The following is a 24,388-nucleotide window of genomic DNA, read 5'->3' on the forward strand; positions in this document are numbered from 1 at the left end:
TGTTTAAATAAGAACAAAGAGGGGAGAGTTATACATAGATTTAAGGCTTCAGGAGCAGTAAGAGAAAATTAATTCACCATATTTTACATTTACAAACAATTGATCCAGTCAGTTCTGTGGTTTTTCCTTTAAAATCTCAGCATTTAACTTATTTTTCATTTAAGTTCCAGTTTGGAACCAAAGTCAGTTGTGTGAAGTCAAAACATGGAGAATAAAAACTCAGCTAAAATATTTAATAATCATACTTCTGACCTTATCTGCTGACAAATTTTTTTTTATTTAAACTGAATTTTAATTAGTAATTAAATAGCTTTTATTGTCTGATGATTTTATCTGTAAATCGACATATTTTGTTCACAATAAAACTCAAATGAAACTTAAGATATACAGTTTAAATAATAAAAGGCTTCCTCAAAATAAATCTTTAAAACTGTTTCCACATATATTTTATTAAACTTTATTTTTTAACTATTAAAAAAATGTAAACAAAACAGTTTCCTTGCTAAGGAAGTAAAATAAACCCAGAATAAGACTAAAACAGAGGAAGGAAGAACAAGGAAAGGATTTTATTTCACGTTTAATCAAGATTATTTTTATAGTAAGTCAAATTAAGTAAATATGAGTTAAATTAATTTTAGAAAGTTATCTTCCACATATTTTTAGAGTTTTGAAATAATGAGATTAAATATCAGTAATATTCTGCAAAAACAAGTACTTAATTTTATGTTTTTGTTACTAAAAATAAACAACCTGCTCGTTGGCTGCTCAGTGATACAAATGTGAACAAAACATTTATTTTTCTCAAAACTACAATTTTACAAATCAGTTTTCTTCGAGAGAATTTATTCCCAAATTTACATTTTCGACTTCATTCATCTCAACAGATTAAAGTGTAAATGCAACATGCATCTTTCTGTTAACAGCGAGTAAATTAGGATTCGTTCCAGCTGTGAATGTGGTGATTTGTGGTGATAAAAACGCACATAGATCCCACGTTTTTCACCGTCAGTCGGACTCGCCTCCCGTTAGCCAAACACGGTGTGGAACACTAGAAAAAGAGGAACTCTGTGACGCGTCGGTCGGAAACAGACGACGGTCTTTAAAAGCGCAACCTTCAGTCAAGGCGTCTCAGTGAGTAAAGCAGCAGATATATATACAAGAAAGCAAACATTCATTTCCCTCTTACTCCTGGTCAGAGTTCTGTCAATGCCTGTTCATGTGGTCCTGATGCCAGGTCCGTTTCCATGGAGACGACCTATGACTTGGCAGGGTGTTGTAAAGAAGAAGAGGCACTTCCTGAATGGCTGGTTTGTCTACGGAGCGTCTCTGTGCCTCGGTCGTCTCCTGAGCGTCTCAGGTGAAGCAGGTGATTGGCTGCAGGTCTCCGTCCGGGCACCTGGGGGCGCTGCTGTTGTTTCATTGGCCTGATGGTGGAGGCACTTTGTAAAGATGCTCTGAGGGGAAGTCCAGCTCTGTTATGTCATCAGGATGGGCTTCTGCCGCACCTCCAGGATGTCTGCCACGCAAACACAAAGATCGGGTGTGACGGCACGTCTGGTGTAAATGTTGCCACTTTTTAATAAAACATGAAGGTTTCAGCCGGATTTCACATCAAGTTTTAGTAGACAGCAGAAAACTCATTGCATTAAAGGATGTTTAAGACTTTAATGCTCAAGTTCTGGGTTGGGAACCTAAAGGTCTCATGTTTTCTTTATACCACTGCTCTATATGACCAACAGCATACAGAGGAGTGGGTCACAACAGTGTGTGAAGGAGCTCCTATAAGGATGAGGCTATGGAGGAAGGTGGGATGCTTCCCTTAGGTTGGAGTCTTAAGTATCTTGATGTCTCATTTACAAATGAATGGATCAGAGCTTCGTCTACAGAAACGAGAGTGTTGCTCCTGTCTGTTGCAGTGATGAAGGAGCTGGTATACCTGTTCTGGAATGGGAAAACACTGGGATCCCCCAGGAAGAGCTGGAGATGCAGTACGCAGCTCTGTAGAACATCACAAGGATGCTGCTAGGGGGGGGATTTTGTGGCAGCAGTACTTAGATTTGTAGTTTTTTTTTTTTTTTTATGAAACTTTATGCATAAAAAGAAGAAACAGAGGCATTTGCCACAGAAGTACAATCCCAAACCATCTCACAAATAAAAACACAATACATTTTTATTCTATAGTTTAAGCAAAAAGCTATTTATTTACAGCATTTAGATTTTGTAGTTTTGATCTTAAAATTGTTAACTGAGGTACCTCACAGGTATATCCAAAGTTAGAATATAACTGAGAAGTGAATTAATTTCAGTAATTTAATTCAAATGGTGAAACTAATTTCATAGGATAATTTAGACAGTGATATCTGAACGTTTATTTCTGGTAAAACTGATGATTGTGGTTCACAGCTAATGAAAGCCCATTACATAGATTCTAAGATAATTCAAATATTAAATGAGACCAATAAAAAAAGCATTTTAATGCAGAAATATGGGCTTACTGAAATGCATTTCCATGTACTGTACAGTATCTGCTCTCAGTACTTGGTTGGGGCTCCTTTTGCATGAATTACTGCATCTATGTGGCGTGGCATGAACAAGATCAGCTTGTGGTTCTGCTGAGGTGTTCAGGAAACCCAGGCTGCTTTTAAAGTGGTCTTCAGGTCATCTTCATTATTGGGTCTGATGTCCCTCATCTTCCTCTTAACAACACTCTCTCTGGGTTCAGGTCAGGCATGTTTTCTGACCTATCAAGCACAGCAACACCATGGTCATTGAACCAGATTCTGGTACCTTTGGCAGTGTGGGCCGGTACCAAGTCCTGTTGGAAAATGAAATCAGCATCTCCATGAAGTGTGTCAGTAGAAGGAAGCATGAAGTGCTCTAAAATGTCCTGTTACATGGCTCTGTTGACTGTGGTATTTAGAAAACCAAGCGGACCAGAACCAGCAGATGACATGGCATCCCAGATCATCACTAACAGTGGAAACCTCAAACTGGACTTCAAGCAATGTGGATTCTGAGCCTCTCCACTCTCCTCCAGACTCTGAGACCTTGATTTCCAAATGAAATGCAGAATTGACTTTAATCTGAAAAGAGGAATTTGGGCCACTGAGCAGCGGTCCAGTTCGTCTTTTCATTAGTCCAGGTAAGACACTTCTGATGTTCTCTCAGGTCTAAGAGTAGCTTAAACACAAGCAATGCAGCTGTTGTAGCTCATATCCTAGATATGTTTGTGTGTGACAACTCTTGAAGCATGAAATGCAGAAACCATTACCAGTCCATGCATTGTGGGCTTTGTCTGTGATTCTCTTTGTTGCTTTTGCACATTTTTAAATCACAGTTTTGCCTTCCACTCAGCTTTCCAATAACATGCTTGGATATAGTACTCAGAACAACTAGCTTCCTTAGCAATGTCTCTGTTCCCTTTTGTGGCTTCCCCTTCTTATGCGAGAGTGAATGTCTGCCATCAAAATTGACACAAAGAGAAGCTTCACGTATATCACTGGAATGAATCTGTATCATACATGAATTTCACTTCTTAAAATTCATTAAAGCTGCTGTGGCAGCTCTCCGTCTGCAGATGGCAGTGTGTTGCTGCAGTACATTTTGCGCTCTGACCTGCGGTGATGCGGTGCAGCGGCAGCGTGACGTAGGTCAGGTGGGAGTACAGCAGGAAGTAGTCCTCGGCCCGGTTCAGCTTCAGCCACGAGCCCACCAGCGAACGGCCGGTTCCCGACAGCGAGCGCGAGCGAAGGTTGGTGGCGGTGTGAATATCTGAGGAGATGGGTTCAGGTTCTTACAATCACAACTTGATGCATTAATAATAAAGTGAGGAAGAGTGCATGCAAACTGATCTGATCCGTTACATTTACTCTGAGTGGATCTTCAGGTGCACTAAAACAGAAAATGCCCCTAATGCTGAAATCTAATCAGAATAAAATGGTTCAGCAGGAAGTAAAAACCAGTGTCCCCAGTTCACCTTCATCTTCCTCCTCCCTGAAAAACTCCTCACTGTCATTGGCGGAGTGGGACTTCTTCATCTCTGCAATCCTGTTTCGGGGCACTTTTCTCCTCAGGGACGGTGAGAAGAAAGAGGGACGGTTCCTCTCCGGGGTCGGAGGAGTGCTGAAAGACGTCACCTGTGAAGCAACAACCACCTTATCTTAGTAAAGGAACCTAGGATGATATCAATCAAATCATTTAATCAATGGGATATAAACAAATAATCAAGGTTGGTGGTAATTATACCAATAATCAAAGATTCCCTTCATCTTGAGCTCAGACTGGAAACCAGACATGAGTTTTACGCATCAGATTGTAAAATTATGCATAATTCAGTCCAACTGCATTTATTATTGATGGCGACCTGGTTTCATCACAAAGCTCCTTGTTGCTCACTGTGGACCTTCCATCTGCTTCCTGCAAGAGGTTCTGAGTTCCTCAGTTGGATTTCATCCTCACCCTCTCATGCATGGGGGACACCTGGTCCTCCTCGGTGTTGCAGGGAGAAGTGTCCCCCGTCGGCACCCGACTGACGGCCATCTCGGCGTGACCCTTCCCCTGCGGTCCCTTCATCCTCACAAACTCCATGTTGTTGTACTTGTAGAAGCCGAAGGACATCCGCTGGGCCATCTTAGCAGCGACACTCACCTGCAACAGCAATACATTAACACACTACAGATGACTCGATTAAACATTTTAACATCATAAAGTCAAACTGAACTAAGCATGAAGTAACAAATACAAATATGTGATTCTCCTAACATTATTGAGTCGCTAATATTAGCTACAGTTGCATGCAGCTATTAGCTGGTTCTGGGTTCGAGTCTCTCACCCGGTTGTCGTAAACCTTCCTGAGGGCCTCGTAACGGATGGATCCCTGGAAGATGACACCCTGGAAGGTCTTGCTCTTATCACTGGCCACCAGCTCCACACACACCATCTCGCCTTCACCAACGGTCATATCTCTGAACACCTACACAGCCAGACAACGATTGACGGGAATTTTTTTTTTTATCTTAAAACAGCTAAATCCAGATTATTTTTACAACCGTGGACCTGCTGCTGCTTTAAGAGAAACATTTAGCGAACTGCAGCAGTTGGCACAATTAGCTTGTAGCGTCCTCCAGGAAACCTGTTGAATGAGGTTTCATTGCAGGAGCTCGGTACTAAATAGCGTGAAAAGGGCTGAAGACATGTTTCAACATAGGAGTGACTTGACCTCCACCTGCAACCAACAAAACAGGAGCTGCCAGGCAGCCTAAGAGGGAAACTCCACTTTCAGTTTGGTTTACAGTCATCCCTCCAATTCAATTAAGTCTCTCTGGAATAACAACTTAAAACATATTCCATTATTTCCATCATATAACAGGGAATTGACTTCTGTACCAAATTGGATTTTAATGCAAGTCAGAATTTGTCAACTAAAACATGAGAAAGTTAGAAACATGTTGGTTGAGTTTTGGTTGGTTTCAGGATCACAGTGTAACCCCTTCTCTTTTCCAATGATTATAATTAGTCTGACAGAGAGAGGTATCCCAATCCTTGTGGTTTTTAGTATAACAATGACCATCAGTGGGACCCTTTGTGGGGTTCCTTGAGACGACATTGTTATAAATAAGCGCCGTTTAACTAAATAATCTGAACTGAAACTATCTCTGTAGTTATGCTGCTATAGTCTTAGGCTGCTGGAGGACATAATGACCACTTTCACCCTCTTCGCTACATTCTCACACTACTCTCCAATTTTGCATTATTTGCTGTTATTTCAGCTTTTAACTTTATGTTCTCTCTCTTTTCTCTTCCTAGAAGCTACACCTGGCCTGGCTCTGTATCTGCCTGTAACACCTTTCTGGAGAGAGGCATCGTCCAAGCTTCTGCTGGCAACAACTTAATGCTCACCTTCTACAGATGACCCACATAGCCCTGTCTTTCAGTGTTTAACCCTTTCTCTCTTCTAGACATGGCGATTGACTGAGCTTCTACTGTGACTAACTCTATGTGCTCTCTATCAGACTCTAACCTTGAAAACTGGCTCAGAGTTTATCTGTTCTTTCTTTCTAGGTGAAACGACTAAAGGATCTACATCCATTAACATTTACTTTTCCTTCCCATAGAAAGTACTCCTGGATCAGTGCTTCTTTGTTCTCTTTGTGTCTCTGCTCTGTTCTCTCAAACCCCCAGTCGGTCGTGGCAGATGGCCGCTCACACTGAGCCTGGTTCTGGTTCTGTTGGAGGTTTCTTCCTGTTAAAAGGGAGTTTTTCCTCTCCACTGTCGCTACATGCATGCTCAGTATGAGGGATTGCTGCAAAGTCAACACCAGTGACTGTCCACTGTCTCTACATGCTCATCCAGGAGGAGTGAATGCTGCAAGTCACTGACTGGATGCAATCTGCTGGGTTTCCTTAGATAGAAAAACTTTTTATCCAATTTGAATAAATAACTGAATTAGACTGAACTGTTCAATGGTTACGATTAATTGAAATGTATGTACCTGACTGTTGTGAAGAACCTTGAGACAACTTGTGTTGTGAATTGGCGCTATATAAATAAAACTGAACTGAATTGAATTAGGGGTCACTACCTCTTCAAAGTTGTCAATCATGAAGAAGATGTTGGGATAGCTCATCTTTGACTCCTCTCCTTTGCTGTCCATGGCATGTTTGCTTGGAGACGCGAAAACCTCCTGCAGGAGTAGCAGAGTGAAAAAGATGAGTGAAACAAAGCCGGCATGACCTCGTGTTGACATCTCTGATTTCCTACCTGACACTTCTTCTTGTGGATGTGGATGTCTCCGGCGTCTGAGCGCGTGCAGACGGCACACGTTACGACATAATCCAGCTGGAGGACGACAAAGATCTCAGGCTGGTTAGTCCATTAGTGAAAAAGGTTGAAACCAACTTACAGTGGGCATCCGTCAAATACTGCTCATCCATCTTGTTTAAAATCTACAAGGTAGTTTATTATCTCTGCAGGCTGAGACCTGATAAGGTGCATCATGGCTTTTTTTTTGTTCAGTTTTGCTCCGCTTTGAAGCTGGCCTAAAAGCAGTATAAAACGGCTATGGACTGCATTTCAAATGTCTGACATTCTACAAACATCAGGTTGACAATAAGCAAACCAGCAAGCAAAAGTTACCCAAAAACAAGAATAAGAAACCTGGATAAATTGTTTGGAGAGAAGTCTGCAGCTTCTCTACCTTCTGCAGGATTAGATTTAGGTAGACGCTTTCCTCCCAGTCGATGTCGGGATCACCGAGACCCGGAAGCTTCTTAGAGTCCCTCCTGTAGACTTCCACCTCCACCTGGGAACAAAGAAAAACATCTGATGTTCTACGTAGAAGTATCCACTCTTACTTATTATTATTTATCATTTATTTAACATTTAATCTATGTTTTTGCTTTTAATCCTTTTCCCAGGCGTGAGATATTTCATGCTTTTGTTTTTCCTTCCTGTCAGACGCTCTTCAGGGAGATCCCAGGTCTCCAAATGCCAGGAAGCATATCACTCAAAGACCTTTTAGAGCACTAGAATGGTTGCCATGGCTACATCTGTTTGTGTGTGGAGCGCTAATGGGATGAAAAGGCTTCATGGAGGAAACGGATGGATGTCGCAAAGCAGCGTTTTAAACGGCAACAAGTCGATGATTAAGTCTCTGTGTGTTTTCCTGTTGCTTCTTGGAACTGAAACATGCTGCTTTTTAACCAACGCAGGCTCATGTTTCCTAAACGGGAAGCGTGGAGAGACGCTGTTCTTCATTTGGTCTTTGAATGTCAATGGAAGATCACACAGGAAATTCATCATGCGACTGTCATGGAAAGATTGACCCAGATTGTTGCAGACAAAAAGAAAAAGAACAAAAGCAAACATAAAACTCTTTAAAAGAAGCAAGAGAAACAAACACTGCAACAAGAAATAATAAATAAGAAGCTTAAAATGAACAAAACAATATTGATTGAAATCCAAACCATGAAACTACATGTAGAAAAATACACCTGATTAATTGTCATCAGTGGAAAAAAATGAAACAAGATTACCTGAAAATATGTGATTAAAACAAAATCCACAGCATTCTCTTATTCATGTAAACAAATGGCTTTAGGCTTGAATATTTTATAATATTTTTATATTCAAACTGAGAACGCGATGTTCACAACTATCATTTCTGTATAATAATATAATGGTTTAAAGTGTCAAATGCTTCTTTAAATTCAGAAAGTATGATTTGATATCTTACTTATTGATTGGCCCACAAAACTTAGCAAAAAAAAAAAACTTGGAAAAATCAGGAAACATTCATATTGTCAACTGTCAGTAATTGCTGGTAAAATCCCAATTAATTAATTAATTAATTAACTAAACATGGTGCAGTGAGAATTGGACAGGAATATGGGGGCTTCAGGAGCAGGGAGGAGGTCGCTGGACCTGTAAATGCTGGAACAGAAGAAGCAGATGCAAAAGGAAAAGTTAGACATTACTGGTATAGCTACGTTCCAAGCCTCACGTTTGATAACGATTAATGACAGGAAGAACCAGATCAAGCAGTTTAAAAGATGTCCCGATTTCTCCGTGAGGTGAGGAGTTATTGCTGTTTTATACTGAAAAAAGACGGAGCTAAATTGGACTGGGAATCTGACAGAAACATTGGGGTGGAGCTGGAAAAACATTTCCTTTTCCAGGGGATGGTGCAGGAACTCCCAGGAAAAGCTAGAGAGCACCTCTGAGGAGGTGAAGATCTGTGTTTGCCTCCACAATACTTGATGCAAATAAATGCATGAAGATATATGTTCTTGTTAACCTGTTGCCACCCAGACTGAGAGCAGCAACAATCATTTCTTTGCTGGAGTCATTCTGTCTTTCAGGAATGAGAATCATGGCAGAGGAATTTCATTGTTCCAGCCTGGAGAGATGCAGCAGGGAACAAGAAGCAGTTAAACTGAGGAGCAGATCAGGATCGGTCTTCATGCTGATTCAGGAGACCATCGTGTTTCAAGCTCTCGGCACGAAAAGAAAGCTGTGGATGAATCCAGAAGAACGGTTCAGGAAGTTCTGGTGTGATGCAACAGGGTCCACTCCAGGTGCTGGTGGAGGTTTTAAAACCGTGACACTGCAGCACAAAGCAGTCAGCTGTTCCTCTGTCTGTCTGAGGAGGAGGCAGAGATGAAAACTGTTACACTGAACCGGACTCGGAGCAGCACGGGAGTAACCATGGCAACCCAGGATGGAGGGGCACGGGGGACAAACTACAAAAGGCAGACAGGGAGTCTGTGCTCTTAAAATGTAATTATGAAGAGAAAAAGGCCAGAGCTGAATGCTGCTGCAGTCACAGAGACTCCGGCTCAGAGGTGAGAGTCAAGTCAATCGTTTAGCCCCAAAAAATTCATTAAAAGCAAACAACAATTTCCTGGAAATAAATAATAATTTAAATGTTAACATGCAGAAACTAAAACTGAACAAAGGGATTCAAAAATGAAAACTAGTATTTAATATTACATTCAATACAGTTCTAAAAGTTATGTCCTTAATTCATTAGTTTGTATATTTAGATGTTTTGCTGCCTTATTAAATGGTAAATTGTTGTCATTTAGTTCACTTCAGGCCCTGCCTGCATCTTCACAGCTGAGATAAAAACTGATATAAATAAATAAAATAGGTTTGTACTCAATTTGCATTTATCTGCTGCTTTTAATTCACCATTTGTCCGTCTTTGGAGTCCTCCATTCCTCTGGGCTGCTGCAGAGAAGCCGCCTACAGATCAGGAGGAATTTATTTTGGTGGAAATAAATCCTACTAAGATCTGCAGTGCAGGCTGGATGAAGTCCTCACCGATCAGAAAACTGATAGTCGCTGCCGGTGGTCTTTTGCCTCGTTCTGTTATTACATATGGCCTTTGTAGGGTCTGACCTGCAGCAGATGATGGCCTAAAATGGTGCTGAATCCAGACAATGTTCTGTTGTTTCTTTCGGACTCATTAGATTCACTCAGAGGCAGGAGCGTGATGCAGCTCACATGATGGTAAAGAGGTGGAAGTTTGAGATGTTTTAGTGCAGAACGTTTTGTCTTGATATAATTAGAAGAATCTGAACATAAACTGCTCCAGGTGAGAAGACCTGTATGTGTCAACAGAGAGATCTTTCATGACATTTAGATTAACGAAGCTGGAGCAGACACTGATCTCGATGTCTACTACGTCTACCTTCTGCTCATAATAAGAACCAAACAGAGGTGGATTTTGGGGAGTTATTTCTATTGCACTGTAAATTATAGATTTCATGGTGTTTAAATTATGTTACAGGCCCAATCTCAGCAACATTAACTGGTGCATAATTAAAATATAACTTAAGTTTTCCCCCATTCTCCTTGTAGCTCAAGCTCAGTCAGGTTAGATGGAAAGCATCTGGGAACGTCAATTTTCACATTATGCCACAGATTCTCAATTTTATTTGGGTACTGACTTTGACTAGACCATTCTAACACATAGATATACTTTAAACCAGTCCACTGCATCCCTCTTGTTGTTGTCCTGCCGGAAGGTGGTAAAAGGCATAAAAGCCTACCAAATATTGCACTGAAGTAGTCCTTTGCCAAATTATTGCTGCAGTATTAAAGCATTTAATACATTAGATAAATGGTTTAAAGTTCAGCTCAACTGTGAAGAAAATATCTGACCTAAAGCGTTGGCACGCAAACACAACCACTGTTTAGAATAGCTTCCTCTGCAGATATCTGTGTGCAGACTGAGCTTCAGGTCATAACGTCCATCTGAATGATCTTCACATCAGGATCTGAGTTACGCAACAACTGAGTTGATGAGCTCAGAAATCCTCAGGCCCAACATTTCATCTTTTAATCACTGATAATGAGAAAATCAAACCAGAATTCCAATAATATTACAATTCATCCCATCTCTGTGATATAAACATCTGTAGAAATTTGTTTTCTGTAAAAGGAGAAGTCGCTCCTGGTCACCTTTTTGCCCTCGCTGTTGTCTGCGCTGACGTAGGCGGGCTTCCTGCGGACATAGAACAGCATGTCGTCCTGCCGAGGCGCCCACTTCTCCATGAAGTACGTGGAGAACATCCAGGTCCAGAAAACGATGCGGTCATCTTTAAAACAGCCTGGAGACATGAAGCGGAGGATATGTGAGGTTAAGATGGATGACTACAGCACAAAACGCAGGAGACAGAACGTTTTATTCCAGGTCTTTATATCAAAAAGTCTAATTTAGATCTTGTATTGACTTCCATCTGTCTAACCTTCAAACAATGGATTGCCTGCTCGTCATGGCTCACACATGACAAGCATCGCCATCTTTTAATACTTTGTAAATTAATCAATTTTAATCTGTGTAAATGTGAGAAGTTTACCTCTTTGGAAGTTCTGGTGTTTGATACAGGCAACGTCCAGGCCTCCTCTTTTTCTCAAAGATCATTTTACTATTTATTCCTGTGCAGATTATTTGATTTTGATTTTCTAAAACTGGTGTTTTAGAAAATGTACGCAATATTACTGGTTGTTGATCAATTAATGTCGATCTAAATATTGTACTTTTCCTGATTGTGTTAAATTTACTCTCAAATTATATCTCTATCTGAAATCTCCAAGCTTCCAGCCTCAAACAGGAGCGAGCTGTGATGCTGCAGCAGATGTTAATGTTCCTGCTGCGGAAATAAAACCTGGAAACACCTCAAAGGAAATGAAGCCGCCCCTCCAGAGTCTTCCTCACTCCATCATTCAGCTCTGCCTTTTGTTCAGATTAATAGATCCGATAAATTATTCACCAACAGCTCAGTGATACCGATGCTTTTATTCTGAAAAACAGTTCAGCGTGAATAAGGTTAAAGGCAGCAGGCGATACAACAGCGATGTTGCCCTTCATGGCCTCTGGGTGCTCATCACCTTTTGGAGGGCAGATGCACCTGCCTGGTTACCCAGCAACAGTTGCTAGGAGGCAGGAGGTTGAGAAGATGTTAACGGTGCTCATCACTAAATATGATCAGATGCCAAACGTCTTCTTTTTTTGAAGAAAATTTCACCAGTTTGGATAAAATTGTCAGTTTTTCGTTGCAGCGAGATTTAGAAATGATTTTTATTATTATTTGAATCAACAGAAATGAAGTTTATTAGAAATGGATCCAGTTTAAAACCACAGTGAAAGTAAATAAAATGGAAAATGAACAAATTATCAGGCTGGAAGCTGATCAATATATCAAAAATAGAGAGTTTGCAAATTTTCCAACTTATGTGAGATAATTAAATTGTCAAAGATTTAACATCCTTCAAAAACACCGAGTAGCAATGCTTTCATTGCGTGTTTCTGCCGCGATACACACCTGTGTGTGTGTGTTCGTCCTGATTTATTTCTCACCAGAAACAGCTTTTTTAAATTAAATTTAAACAAAACATTTTTTGTTTTAATATCTTATTGATGCAATATTGTTAAAATTGATATTAAATGCCCAAATGTAACAAAATTACATGGAGTCTCCTCACAGTGAGGCAGGCCTGGAAAACTCTGGTTGTTCCAGAGAAGAACTGGAGGTGATCCAGATCTCATGACCATAGGTAGGGGGTGGAACGTAGGTGGAGACGGGAATGTAGAGCTTTACCACGGTTATTTCCAGCAACATAATCTGGATTACGGTAATTAGCCAAACGTTGTCTGTACATTTGAAGCAATCATTCAGCTCCGATTCTGAGGGAAACAGTTTCAGTCTGGATTAGCAGCTCTGGGTCAGGATCAGCAAATGAAAAGTCAAGCAGCAGCTCAAGAGGAGCGAAACCAAATCAACCGAACCCAGATCCCAAACACTCCATTAAAAATACAGAAAAAACATGATTTTTAAAAACAGAAATCACACACAGGATGAGGATGAGTAGAAGCCAACACAGGAACGGTATGATTAACCTCGTTATCTTTGATCTGTTTGGATTTAATTGAATCACAGGAACATCTGAGCTTCAGCAGAAAGTCAATGTGTGGAAACGAGGAATTTATCCAGCAAACACTCTACAGAATTTACTGAGACAGGGGCTGAACAAGGAATACAGCAAACAGAGGAAAATGTAGTACATTTATCAGAACAGAGCGTCAAAATAATCCTAGTAGATAGATTTGTGTCCTGAGTGACTTCCTATGAACTGATATTCAGGTAAAGATGAAACTACCTCTTCAGGTTGCTAAATTGGAAAAAAAAAACACAGCATAGTTGACAGAAACATCAGAGGAGGGAAAACAAATAATTTTTTTAAAAATTAGCCAACAATCCCTAACCGACGGCTCCAACAACACAAACGGACTCCCGTGTGTTCAGGCTGGAAGCCAAGCATGGCTGCTGCTGCTGCTGCTTTGAGGAGATGACCTCTGGCCTTCATCCAATCACACTTGGCACAAAGACACGAGCCGGTCAACAAGAGCTGCTGCTGAACCGAGCAGGAAGAGCCTCCAGAAAGTAGAAACAGCAGCAGGAAGGAGGTGCTGTGCCAGCCAGAGGAAATCATTAATTCAAGGTCATCTTACAAAGTTCTGTCCCAACTTTAGATTATACCTCAGAGCTGCATTCTTCATCACCAAAGCCCATCAGTGTTTAACGGCCTCAGCCTTGGTTTATTTTGGTTCTCCAGTGAGGCTCGAGTCCATAAAAAAAAAAAAAAAAAAGACTGACACTAACAGGACACCAACCAGCCCAACACTGGGAGCCATCCACTCCTTATTCACCCAACTCAATCACTTTTAAAAAGGCCCTTTTATACTGGATTAACCGTGTGCACCGTTTATATTGTTGCTCAGGTAATAAATAAGTGACTGTGTGAGCCATGAGAGCTTCAAATGTAAAGGAAATGTTAAGAAGTAAAGTCTGATTAATGACTTCTACTTTCCTGGGAGCAGATAATTATAAAGCGGAAATATTACACGTCTAGTTGAATGAATTCATCACCCATTTGGTTTCAATACTCAATTAGTTAACATCCAGTCATCTCAACATTTAGTAGAGCCCAGTGATTCCACACAGTTACAGTAAAATCAACCTTAAAGTTCTTTAAAAATCCTCTTAAATAAAACAACAACAAAAAAAAACTAGTTTTACAACCTCTACAATGTCCTGTAGGGGACACTTTCAAGCCAAGTCTGACCCACATTCGTCATGTCTTGACAGACATGAAGGGGTGATGTTCAACCCCTGTAGGTCACAGAGCTGAGTTGGTGAAGGTTGGTTAGATCCAGCTCTCCTATATAGAGAATGGTCCTGCTGTCCTCTTGTGGACACCAGTTAAACACATTTGGCTTTTAAAATGGTCAAAACAGCTCAAGCAGACACTAACCACCAGAACTTTTCCATTGATGAGCAGAAAGTCCTAAAAGCCTAGTCAAAGTCCTCAACTAAGTCCATTCAGAAAAATCTTTGCAGAACATCTGAAGAAAACAAATCATAAACCTAAAGCTGGTACATGGACACCTACCTATGGAAAGGAAATAGGCAAATATCTTTAAAGAAAGGAGGCGAGGCCTGCATCCAAAAACAAAATGTTGAGCTTCACAAATCCGGTTCAGATTTGATTCAGGTTTTGTTTTCAGCCGGAGCTTCGCACATCTGAGTGTTCCTGTTCTTTCAGCGTTCACAGCAGCCTCAGGGAAGTCCTGCTCCATTTCTAGATGCTGGTCCCACTTTCAAAATACATCAGCTGTGTGATGAAACTGGGCACAGCATCACGCGTCCCATGAAAGTGAGCAAAATCGTCCAAAGATCCTCACTGCAAGCTAAACATGTCTTGAGCCACGTTCAGACTGCTGACAGCTCTACAGGATGCAGCGATACACGCATCAACGCTCCGGTGAACTGCGTTAAAAGGAGCAGGAACGGGATGATGGAAAGGCTGCTTGAAGGTTAAACTTGGAAGCTTAGTGATGATTGCTTAATAAGGGTAATGGTTTGGAGCCATTTCCTAAAGGACTATTCCCGCTGCAGTCTAAATTCACCTGCAAGACCCCATGCATGGACCTTTACATACCCACAAAATGTCAAAGTTGAAGAAAAACTGGAACCACATGAATTGTCTGAAGATTGTTTTTAATCCACACAGGAAAGACCAACTAAAAACACAAAGAGCTGTTGGTTTTGTTTCACTTTTTGAGATTGAGTCACAGATGTAAACAGGTCCAGTTGTGTCTCTCTCCAGCTTCTCCTGGTAAATCCTGAGGCCTTCCAAGGCCAGACGAGATATACAGTTCCTCCAGAGAGTTCTGGGTCTCCTCCCAGTGGGATGTGTTCATATTGAAGCTGTACAATATGTTGAATCATAATATGAATGTGTGCAGAACTACAACTGGGAAAGACTGCTGGGATGCAATGTTTTGCCATGCTTTCCCACCATCCGGCCAATAGCATATTGGGCCAGTTGCACTGATGTTTACAGTCCCCACTGCCCACATCAGATATAGATTTATGGCTCCATCGTAATCATAAAAAATAGAGAACAGAGAGGAAATAGTGGATTAATTACAACCAACATAATAATCACAAAATTGCACAATGATATTTCAGTTGGATGGTTTCCAAATATCTTGCTTCTTAAATTCATATTTTATGACCATAGGCAATTGTTTAGAAGTACACTGACCAGTAAAACCAGAGCTTTCCTCTGCAGCTCAACTGATCCAGCTTTCTATCTCTAGCTTCATCACTGGGGAACCAAATATTTTGACTCCTATTAAACTTCTCCAGGCCTGGAGAAAAGCTATCAAAGTTTAGCAGCTTAAAGGTAGAAAACTAACTTTAGATACGTGGAATAAACCTCAGAACTTGCGATTTCCAAGGAAAACAAACATGTAAGGGTCAGTAACAAGTTTTTTGTTTTCATAGACAACTATTTTTATAGAAATGTTCTGAAATTATTGAGAAAAAGCAGATGAACCGGGGCAGTAAGCAAAACAAATACTGTATAATTTTCACTCATCTACACCAGTTGACTAACCAAGACTGAAAAAGCGCTTTAAAAAGAAACTACACAGTCCTTATAACTATCAGCAAGTTCTTAGAACCATCTGGTTCTAAAGGAGATTCAGGAAGTGGAGTCAGAAGAAGGTGGTAGACAACAGATGAAAGGGTTTAAAATCCTGGTGCATTTAAATTGAGTTCCTCTAGTCATCTCGGCTCTAAAAAAGACCAATAGAAGAAGTAAAAATAGGCTACAGGTCTGGTAGAGTAATGGCAAGGTAAGAAGAACGGGTCCAAATAAATATAAATAAAAAGGTTCCTTTAGTCTGAAGGCCTCCAAGAGTAAAATAAGAACCTATAAAAAGGTTGTGATCAAACCCTGCTTGGGAGCTTGGAACACCTTGATGAGCAATGGATGGTGTTCAGGAAACCACAGCAACTTAAGAGGTTCCTAGTTCAGGACTGGAACCAGCTACAGAACCACTGGACACCCCAAGTCACACCTGAACCACATATGGTCTCTTTAAACTGAAGAAATGGCACACTCAGAGTGTTTATCACTTGACCTCCCCGACTAATGATTGTGGTCCAACTTCTCTCTCGGGTTCAGGCTGATTGGATGAAGTCATGTGGTGGATCCTCAGGGTTCATCTTGTGCTCTTCGTACGTTTCAGATGACATGCTGCAGGATTTACCATGAAGATGTCACACAGATCAGGGTCTCTCTCTGCAAGAACCTTTAGATGATTTCTTCAAATCAGCTCTGATGACTCCACCTTTCCTCCTTTCAGTACGAGGGATTGCTGCAAAGTCAGCGACTCGAGACAATCGGCTGGGATTCTTTTTACCAATCTGAATAATAAACTGAACTTTGCTGCATTGTTTTGTAAACTAGGATCCTTGAATGATGATGAATGATCTCTGGCTCCATTCTGTTGGGTTGAGAACTGATGGAGTCCATTAGAGAGCAGTGAACTCATCATCAGGTTCATGAAACCAGTTTGAGATGATTTGAACTTTCTGACATGGTCTGTTATCCTGCTGGGAGCCGCCATCTGAAGACGGGTCCACGGTGGTCATAAGGGATGGACATGGTCAGGAACAACACTGCTCGGTTGGTATGCTAGGGGGCTAAAGGTTATTTCCTAAACCATTAAACCACCACCAGTCTGAACCATTTACAAAAAGCAGGATGGATCCATAGTTTCATGCTGCCTTCTGAATGTTGCTCCTGAAACCAACAGTCATTGGACAAGATGTTTCCAGTCCAACTTCTGTGAACCTGTCTCAACTGTAGCCTCAGTTTCCTGCTCTTAGCAGACAGGAGAGGCAGCTGGTGAGGTCTTCTGCTGCTGTAGCTCATCTGCTTCCAGGTTCCACGTGTTCAGAGATGGTGTTCTGCATACCTAGGTTGTGATTACTGGTTATCTGAGCAACATATACACAGTTGCCAATCACTCCATATTTTCCCTTTTCAGGCCCATTCTCTGTAAAGCTGTGAGATGGTGTGTGCATAGAGATACCAGTAATTAGCAGTTTCTGAAACTATTTAAGAACTATCTATGGAAGATTACCGGATTAAAGGAACTGTTGGTGTATTTGTCTATTATCTAACAGTTTTAATTGTATTTAAGAACGAATGTGAAGAGAGGTGGATGAGAAAAAAGTTGAGATGTTAGTTTAAAGCATGACATTTTTTGTAAAAAGCTGCAGCGTTTTTCAGGGTGCTCCATCAGAGCTGCAAACCTTTACGGTCTGACCTGCTGAATGATGAATCTGAGCAGCTAAGCCCTAACAGACCAAAAACAGATGGGAGATTTCCTGATGGGATCTCCTCCTGTTGGCGATGCCCTGTGGTCAAACCTGCCCCAACATTAATAGGCTGTCTCACAGACAAAATGTACATTTGTGCAGAAACTGTTGTCTGATTCTCTCTGTGTCTCATTAAATATTCAGCAGGATTTATTATTTGACTTGCAGAGGGATCAGCTATTTTTACTGCACAGAACCAGACCTCAGCAGATGAGTGAGCGTCTGATGTGATGTATTCCCTCCGTCATGAGAACAAAAAGCTGATGCCAGTATTTATAGCGACCAGCAGAAATACGAGGTCAATAAACCTGAATCATTGATGTTCATCTCTATGTTTCCTCTGGCTGAGCTCATGTTTATGCTCCAATTACAACCAGTTAAAACTGGGATTCAAATTCTGCTGAGATGCCAAAGGTGTCCTAGTGTGGAAATGTTACTGGTAGATTATACATTTGGCCAAATATCCCTACAGTATTTCCTTTTTATAATTTAAAAACTAATGCTGGACCACACTGAGCACACCAACCCTGCTGTGAAACAAGGTGATGGCAGCATCATGCTGTGGGGATGCTTTTGTTCAGGAGGGAACAGGGAAACTGGTCCGAGCTGATGGGGGAAGTGGATGGATCTCAAGACAAGAAAACTTCAAAGGTTGTAAAAGACTTAAGAAATGGGTGGAGGTTCACCTTCCAGCAGAACACGGCCAGAGCATTTATGCAAAGAAGGATGAGCACAACCTTTACTCTCTAGGTGTGTGAAGTTTGATGGAGATAAACCAAAATATGGTTGCTGCAAAACTACTCCACTCCTGTGTTTAACATCCATTTTTTAATCGGTTTCCTGGAAATAAACCAAAACATAGTATTGATGCTCTCAGAGACACCAAACATGTCAGTGAGCTGATCTTAGTCATCACATGGGAACTTAGAGTATAATTATTACAACATATAAAAATGATTGTGGGATGTGAGTAAAGGTCTGAGTCACTGCTGGTAAAATGCTTCAGAGTCCTGAGTCAGCAGTCTGCAGAGGACCATCCAAGGACACAGAGAACAACTCTGAACAAAAAACACCAGCTGCTTCTTTTCCTAAAGTACTGAAGAACTGCTGTGAACCTGGTTCAGAATTGGTGGACACCAGATTCATTTCCTTATGGGTCACAGCTCAGCATGGAGCCTAAATAAAAGGATTTTCATCTCGTCCTCCCAGCGTTGAGCGTCTAGTCAGACATGGACACGTCTGAGATTGAAACAGCCTTCGAAGAGAAAACGGTTTGTTAGAAGGCAGAGATGGACAGAGGAATCTGGTGTGCCCTGGTCTTACTTTGACTGGGCCTTAAAAGAACAACAACAAGAAATCCCCCAAAAATACTAATTTAAAAGGTGAAAAAAACTGTTAACATCTGCAAAACCTTCTGAAATCGCCTCTTACAATCAGCTAGCTCTAAATTAATTACACATCAAATAATCCCACAGTAAGGAACATGCTTAAAGCATGTTTTGAGGAGAACATCCCAGTAAATCCTCATATGGGGAAATTACAATTTTAACCCAAGAAGAACAGATGCTGTGTTTAAGAAACGGGAACCCAAAGGTTTAAAGAAAGATTCAGGACTTGTTTCCAACATTATGACAGCGTTTGAAGAACTCAAACCTAAATACAAAGTGGAAAATAAATATTTTTATACATTTCTACAAATGAGAAATGACATCAGGACTAATCAAAATGGACTTATGGCTAAACCCTCAGAATGGACTCAAGTAAAAGCAGAAAAATCAAAACTATACAACCTTTTAAAGTCAAAGTTGTCAGGAAATTCTGAAAAAGTTTAGAAAACAGAGGGGTGGAGATTCCCTCAGAGAGGTGGGCTTCAATGAGTACTAAAGTTCACATCCGATCCTTCAACACCAGACTTAGATACAGTATAAATGGACTATAAGAACATGCATCACACCAGTTAAACTGAAGAAATTTCACTCTAATATTCCAGATCTGTCCACAAAGCCTGAGGCAACGCAACAAAATGAACGCTTTCTGGGAGGAAGTCAGGAAAATAATTGGACCTATTATTTTTTAAAACATTTCAATAGATCCTGTCCTATTCATCATAGGATTATAACCTACAGCCAGAAAGGCCACATTTCGATAGATACCTGCCTCATCTATCTGAGGTCTGAACCATACGGTTCTTGTTTCTGATCAAACAAAAGTGAACATTTGAGATATTTGTGTTGTTTTATTGTTGGTGTGTAAAGTTCAAACCTCTGGTAGAAACTAAACTGAAAAACAAGCAGAGCTAAAATATTTAACCTGAAGATCACTGAACAGCAGGAGCAAAGAAACAGACCAAGTTCATGAAGTTATAGAAGGCCTCAGAGAGCCGAAGCTGGACGTGTTTTTTCTGCCTTCATCCCAGCAGCTGGGGGGTGACGAGCTGTGATGAAGTCATTGCTTTTTAAACAGAGCTCCATTGATTTATGCATCACGGCAAATGAACAGCTCTGCTTCAGTGGGCGATAAAACGAGGCAGAAACACCCGACAAACTGCACAGCCGATACTTTTCTATCAGCTGGGGGGTGTTTGTGGGAATTCAGGACAACTGGATCAATTCAGACTTTATTATGATAGTTTAGCTTCTTTAAACGGCTTCCATTAGCCTGAGGAGACAAACTATCATTACCTACATGTTCTTCTTAGGGGAGGCCCATAATAAAGCAGAACGTAGGTTTTTGTTAAAAATGATGGACCAATTTATTTTCCCTCGAGATCTAGCAGCAGAAAATCTTCCTTTTTAAAAGAGATATTTAATTATAATCCGGATTTTGTCTGAATGGTGTATTTTATTCCATCTCACAAAGCAAAAAATACAAAGAAAAAAAAATAAATTAAATTAATCAAGTTGACTAATTTTGTTTCATTACATTTGTCTTATTCCCCCAGCATATAACTAATATTAAATTAAAAACCAGAAACCAGGGAGTGTGCGGATTCCCTGCATGGTTTGAAGTGCTCGCTGCTGTAGTTTGTTGGTGTTTGAAATGATTGATTCTTTAGAAATGTGAACTTTGAACCTTTGAGCTTCTTCTGTTCATATGACATCTCTCTGAAAAGCTTGGTTCTGACCCACACACAAACAGAGACACAAACCTCCTCCAAGTGTTACGATTAGTTGGTAAACCAAATGTTTCTGTTTATTTGTCATTATTTTGACATTTTTATATTTAACTCGATTATTGGTAAATACGCAAACATCTGACCTGGGGTCACTTTAAACGAACTTAACTCTTTACAACACTCACTATAAATCAGTAATCCATGTATTATTACACTCATCTAGGCTTTACATTTTTTATTATGAAGTTGTTAGTTTGTTACCTTTTAAGACAGCTGCATAATATTTAAAGATTTGACAAGTATAATAACATTCAGGTTGCTGGCATAGTAATAACTCTTCTTCTTATTTTCACATTCACACTAATTACTTTGCAGAGATACGGACAAGTTTTAGCCTTTAAATGAGTTTATTTTACAGTTCTACTTCTGTGTTTCACTGCAGGTTTTCATTGGAAAGTCGGGCATTTTAAAATCTATGAAGTTTCCTCTTTTACTTTGGATCTGAAAACCACCAGAGCACAAGAACTGGAGCTTCAAAACAAACAGGAACAAACCACAAGATTAAAACCACTAGTTAAAAAACGAACAACTGGAATGTTGAATTTATGTCAAGGAATTCCCACAACACATGGATGTAAAAAAAACCTGCTTCCTGCATAAAGAAAAGGCTGATCTGACAACACGAACGTCTGATTAGTAGATATTGTTGGATTCAGAGTGAACATTAATTCATTTTATGTATTTCAGGTTTCAGGTGCATTGATTAAGAGAAAAAGATGTATTTTATTTTATTTGACTGTAATATTAAATGTTGAAAAAACAACACAATTTGTAGAGGAAAGCATCGTGTAGAATTTTGATTTGTATTTTTTTAAATTTGTTGAGGCCGATAAAACACATGAAAGCCTTATTCCAGCCCAAATAAAAGTTAGAAATTAAGTATTTAGCTGAAGCATAACTAAAGCAAATGAACCCTTCTAAGTTAGGATATGTAAAAACATAAATCTCCTTAGAAGTTATCTTTCTTATTGTTCAGGGTACCTCCATCTCATTGACAGCTGGGACAAGCTTTGGCCTGTTTTCACTCCTTTAAAGTCTAAAAGAAATTCAGTTTTGTTCCTTGCCTTAATAAAAATGTCACTTTGAGAATGAACAGAAAATAATAGCTTTATGTTCTCTTTTCAAACTAATCTAGATAGCTGCACCTATTCGTAGAGGATTAAGGTACATGTTTTTAAATGATCCTACTCAGGTCACATTTCTGTTTTTGTTTTCTTATGTTGTAAATTTACCTTCAACTTTTTGTCTGCATGCTTCCATTTTAACTTTGTGGCTGGTAAAAACTGAATTTTCCCAACTGAAGGAAAATAAAGGATATTTCTGTTTTATTCTCACTTATAAAATAAATTCAAGTGGGGCCCATACATGGAGTCTTTTGAAAACACTGGAACGGCCCTGCACATAATCTGAGGTACAGAAAGTTGGAAACAAAACTGTTTAAAAGATAAATGGAAAAAACAAAGAGACGCAGAGGCTTACTTGCCCTTTGATTGGTTGTCCTATTCCAGAAATAAATCAGGATAAATAGGATGTAAAGAGCCAGACACGCATCCTTCAGCAACCACGAACAGCCTTAGGGCCACAGAGGATCAAACTCACCCAGTCCGCTCATCTCCTGTCGGCTGTTAAGTCGGTTCCTCTCGTCGGCGATGGCCTTCAACATCTGCTGCAGGGAACCGTCCAGCTCTCCGTTCTCCTCCTCTGCGGGCCCGACAGCCTTAGACAAACCGGGGAAGGACGCCATCTCCGGACTGGGTTCATGACAGTCCGGGCTAAAAGCAGCCCACGGTACCGGTTCACGGCAGCTAACTGACAGCTACAACGATGACCAGTGAAGGGGGACACCGGGATATCCCCCGGATCCTCTTCAAATCTACTTCGGTGAAGATTCTAATCTTGGCGCTTAGAGACCGCTGGAGGTCAGACCAGTGCGCTCCGCTGCGGTGGCCGACAAAAAAGTAGACAGGTCGGTCTGCTGAGGGAGATCCTGCTCCTTCTGTTATTCGGATCAGCTGGAAACACCCCTCACACTTCCGGTAACATGAACGTCTTAAAGAGACAGGGCAGCTTAAAGCGCAGAACGCAAACTGAACCAGGAACACGCAGAGGTGTGGCGGAAGATTCGGTCACTGGTTAAATCTAGGACACTGAAGGTCAGGCCCGCCTGAATTAAAAGAAAAACAAAAGAAATACATGGGCTTAAAATCCCAACAGGACTAGCAAAATACATGTTCCTAATGCAATTTATTAAATATAAAATGCTGTACAGGAAAATAAGAAAAAAAGTTAGCAAAAAATACGTGAATATTTAAATTTACGTCGTTATTTTTGGTGAATTTATTTAATCTAAGTGTTTTAATATAATTTAAAATAATACTTTTCAAAATGATGTGACAGAAGGTATTAGAAAAACACAGAGATTAAAATGTAATTAATAAAAGTTTTCTATACAGTTCTCTATAGTATATAAATACCAATGAATTGTTTCTTCATTGCTCAAAACTGTAAGACCTTTTTTTGAGAGTATTTTTGTGAATTATTGCAAAAACAATTCAGCCTTAAAGTCAAAACTCTATAACTTTCATTAGTTTCAGAGCCATTGTAACAATAGTGCAAGGGCTCGTTTATCCATGTCCAATATGGCGGCCAAGTTGACGTATCGCGGCTCAAACAGGATAAAACGGATTAAATCGAAACAAGCAAAGTCCTGGTTCCCACTAAAGCACACTGACGTAACTATTCTCTTTAAAAATGCTTCGCGATTCGCAGCTAACTGTAAGGTTAGTTGAGTTAACACTCAAACAGCGCCAAAAGGTCCGGATTCAAGCTAGCGGGTTTCACTCTCCGCCCGTTAAAAAAGCGGTTAAGACCTCTGAAACTGGTCACCGCACGGCGGACAGCCATCCTGTTTACATGCTACACATAGATAAGTCGGCTGGGGACAGAGACCACAATGTTCGACTTTACACCACAGCAAGCTCCGCCCGCCTGAGCTGTACCTCTCCGCAGGCTCAAACACCCCGGTTTAAACGAGCGCACATTTATTTCCCAGACAAAAGATGACGTCATTTGTATCGAGGAGAGGAGGAACCTGGACTTTATGCTGAGAATTAAACCAATTCATAAACATTTTCTCTCACTGAAACGTGCCACTCAAAAAACAAAAGCATAGCTTTGAAAATGTGAAGTATTTTTTTTAACTATTAGCATGGAGATTTTAGCTTCTAAAATGAAGCTATGTTTAAAGATGTTTTTTTGAAAATCTGAAATTTACCCTGACAAATATGGCCGACAGATTGCTGTATCGCTGCAGAAAAAGCATTATTCCAATGTATGTTTATATATTTATGAAGGTACATAAGAAAACCAAAACCAAAAGAAAAACTAAAAACTAAACTTCTGATAAGAGATGATGGATGGATGCATTTAATAACTTAGTGATAATTTGTCAAAATTTGAAAACCCCAA

General features: G+C 40.3%; 1 protein-coding gene across 2 annotated transcripts; it reads right to left on the reverse strand.

The window, feature by feature from the left end:
- Positions 1–3,347: 3,347 nt before the first annotated feature.
- kiaa0930 (uncharacterized protein KIAA0930 homolog) lies at positions 3,348–23,916 on the reverse strand. 2 transcript variants are annotated; one of them, XM_047389076.1, is made up of 10 exons: positions 23,791–23,916; positions 22,520–23,084; positions 10,967–11,115; positions 7,197–7,301; positions 6,761–6,838; positions 6,582–6,683; positions 4,832–4,972; positions 4,459–4,647; positions 3,977–4,136; positions 3,348–3,771 (listed from the first exon to the last, which is right to left on the reverse strand). In XM_047389076.1, the coding sequence occupies exons 2-10, from the start codon at positions 22,662–22,664 to the stop codon at positions 3,536–3,538; spliced, it is 1,305 nt and encodes a 434-aa protein (XP_047245032.1). In that variant the 5' UTR covers positions 22,665–23,084; positions 23,791–23,916; the 3' UTR covers positions 3,348–3,535. The 2 variants fall into 2 exon arrangements, with proteins under 2 accessions (XP_047245032.1, XP_047245031.1); XM_047389075.1 differs by having other exon boundaries at positions 23,395–23,900.
- Between the last annotated feature and the right edge of the window lie 472 nt (positions 23,917–24,388).

This window comes from Girardinichthys multiradiatus, chromosome 17 (assembly GCF_021462225.1).
Source record: "Girardinichthys multiradiatus isolate DD_20200921_A chromosome 17, DD_fGirMul_XY1, whole genome shotgun sequence".
Taxonomy (NCBI): domain Eukaryota; kingdom Metazoa; phylum Chordata; class Actinopteri; order Cyprinodontiformes; family Goodeidae; genus Girardinichthys; species Girardinichthys multiradiatus.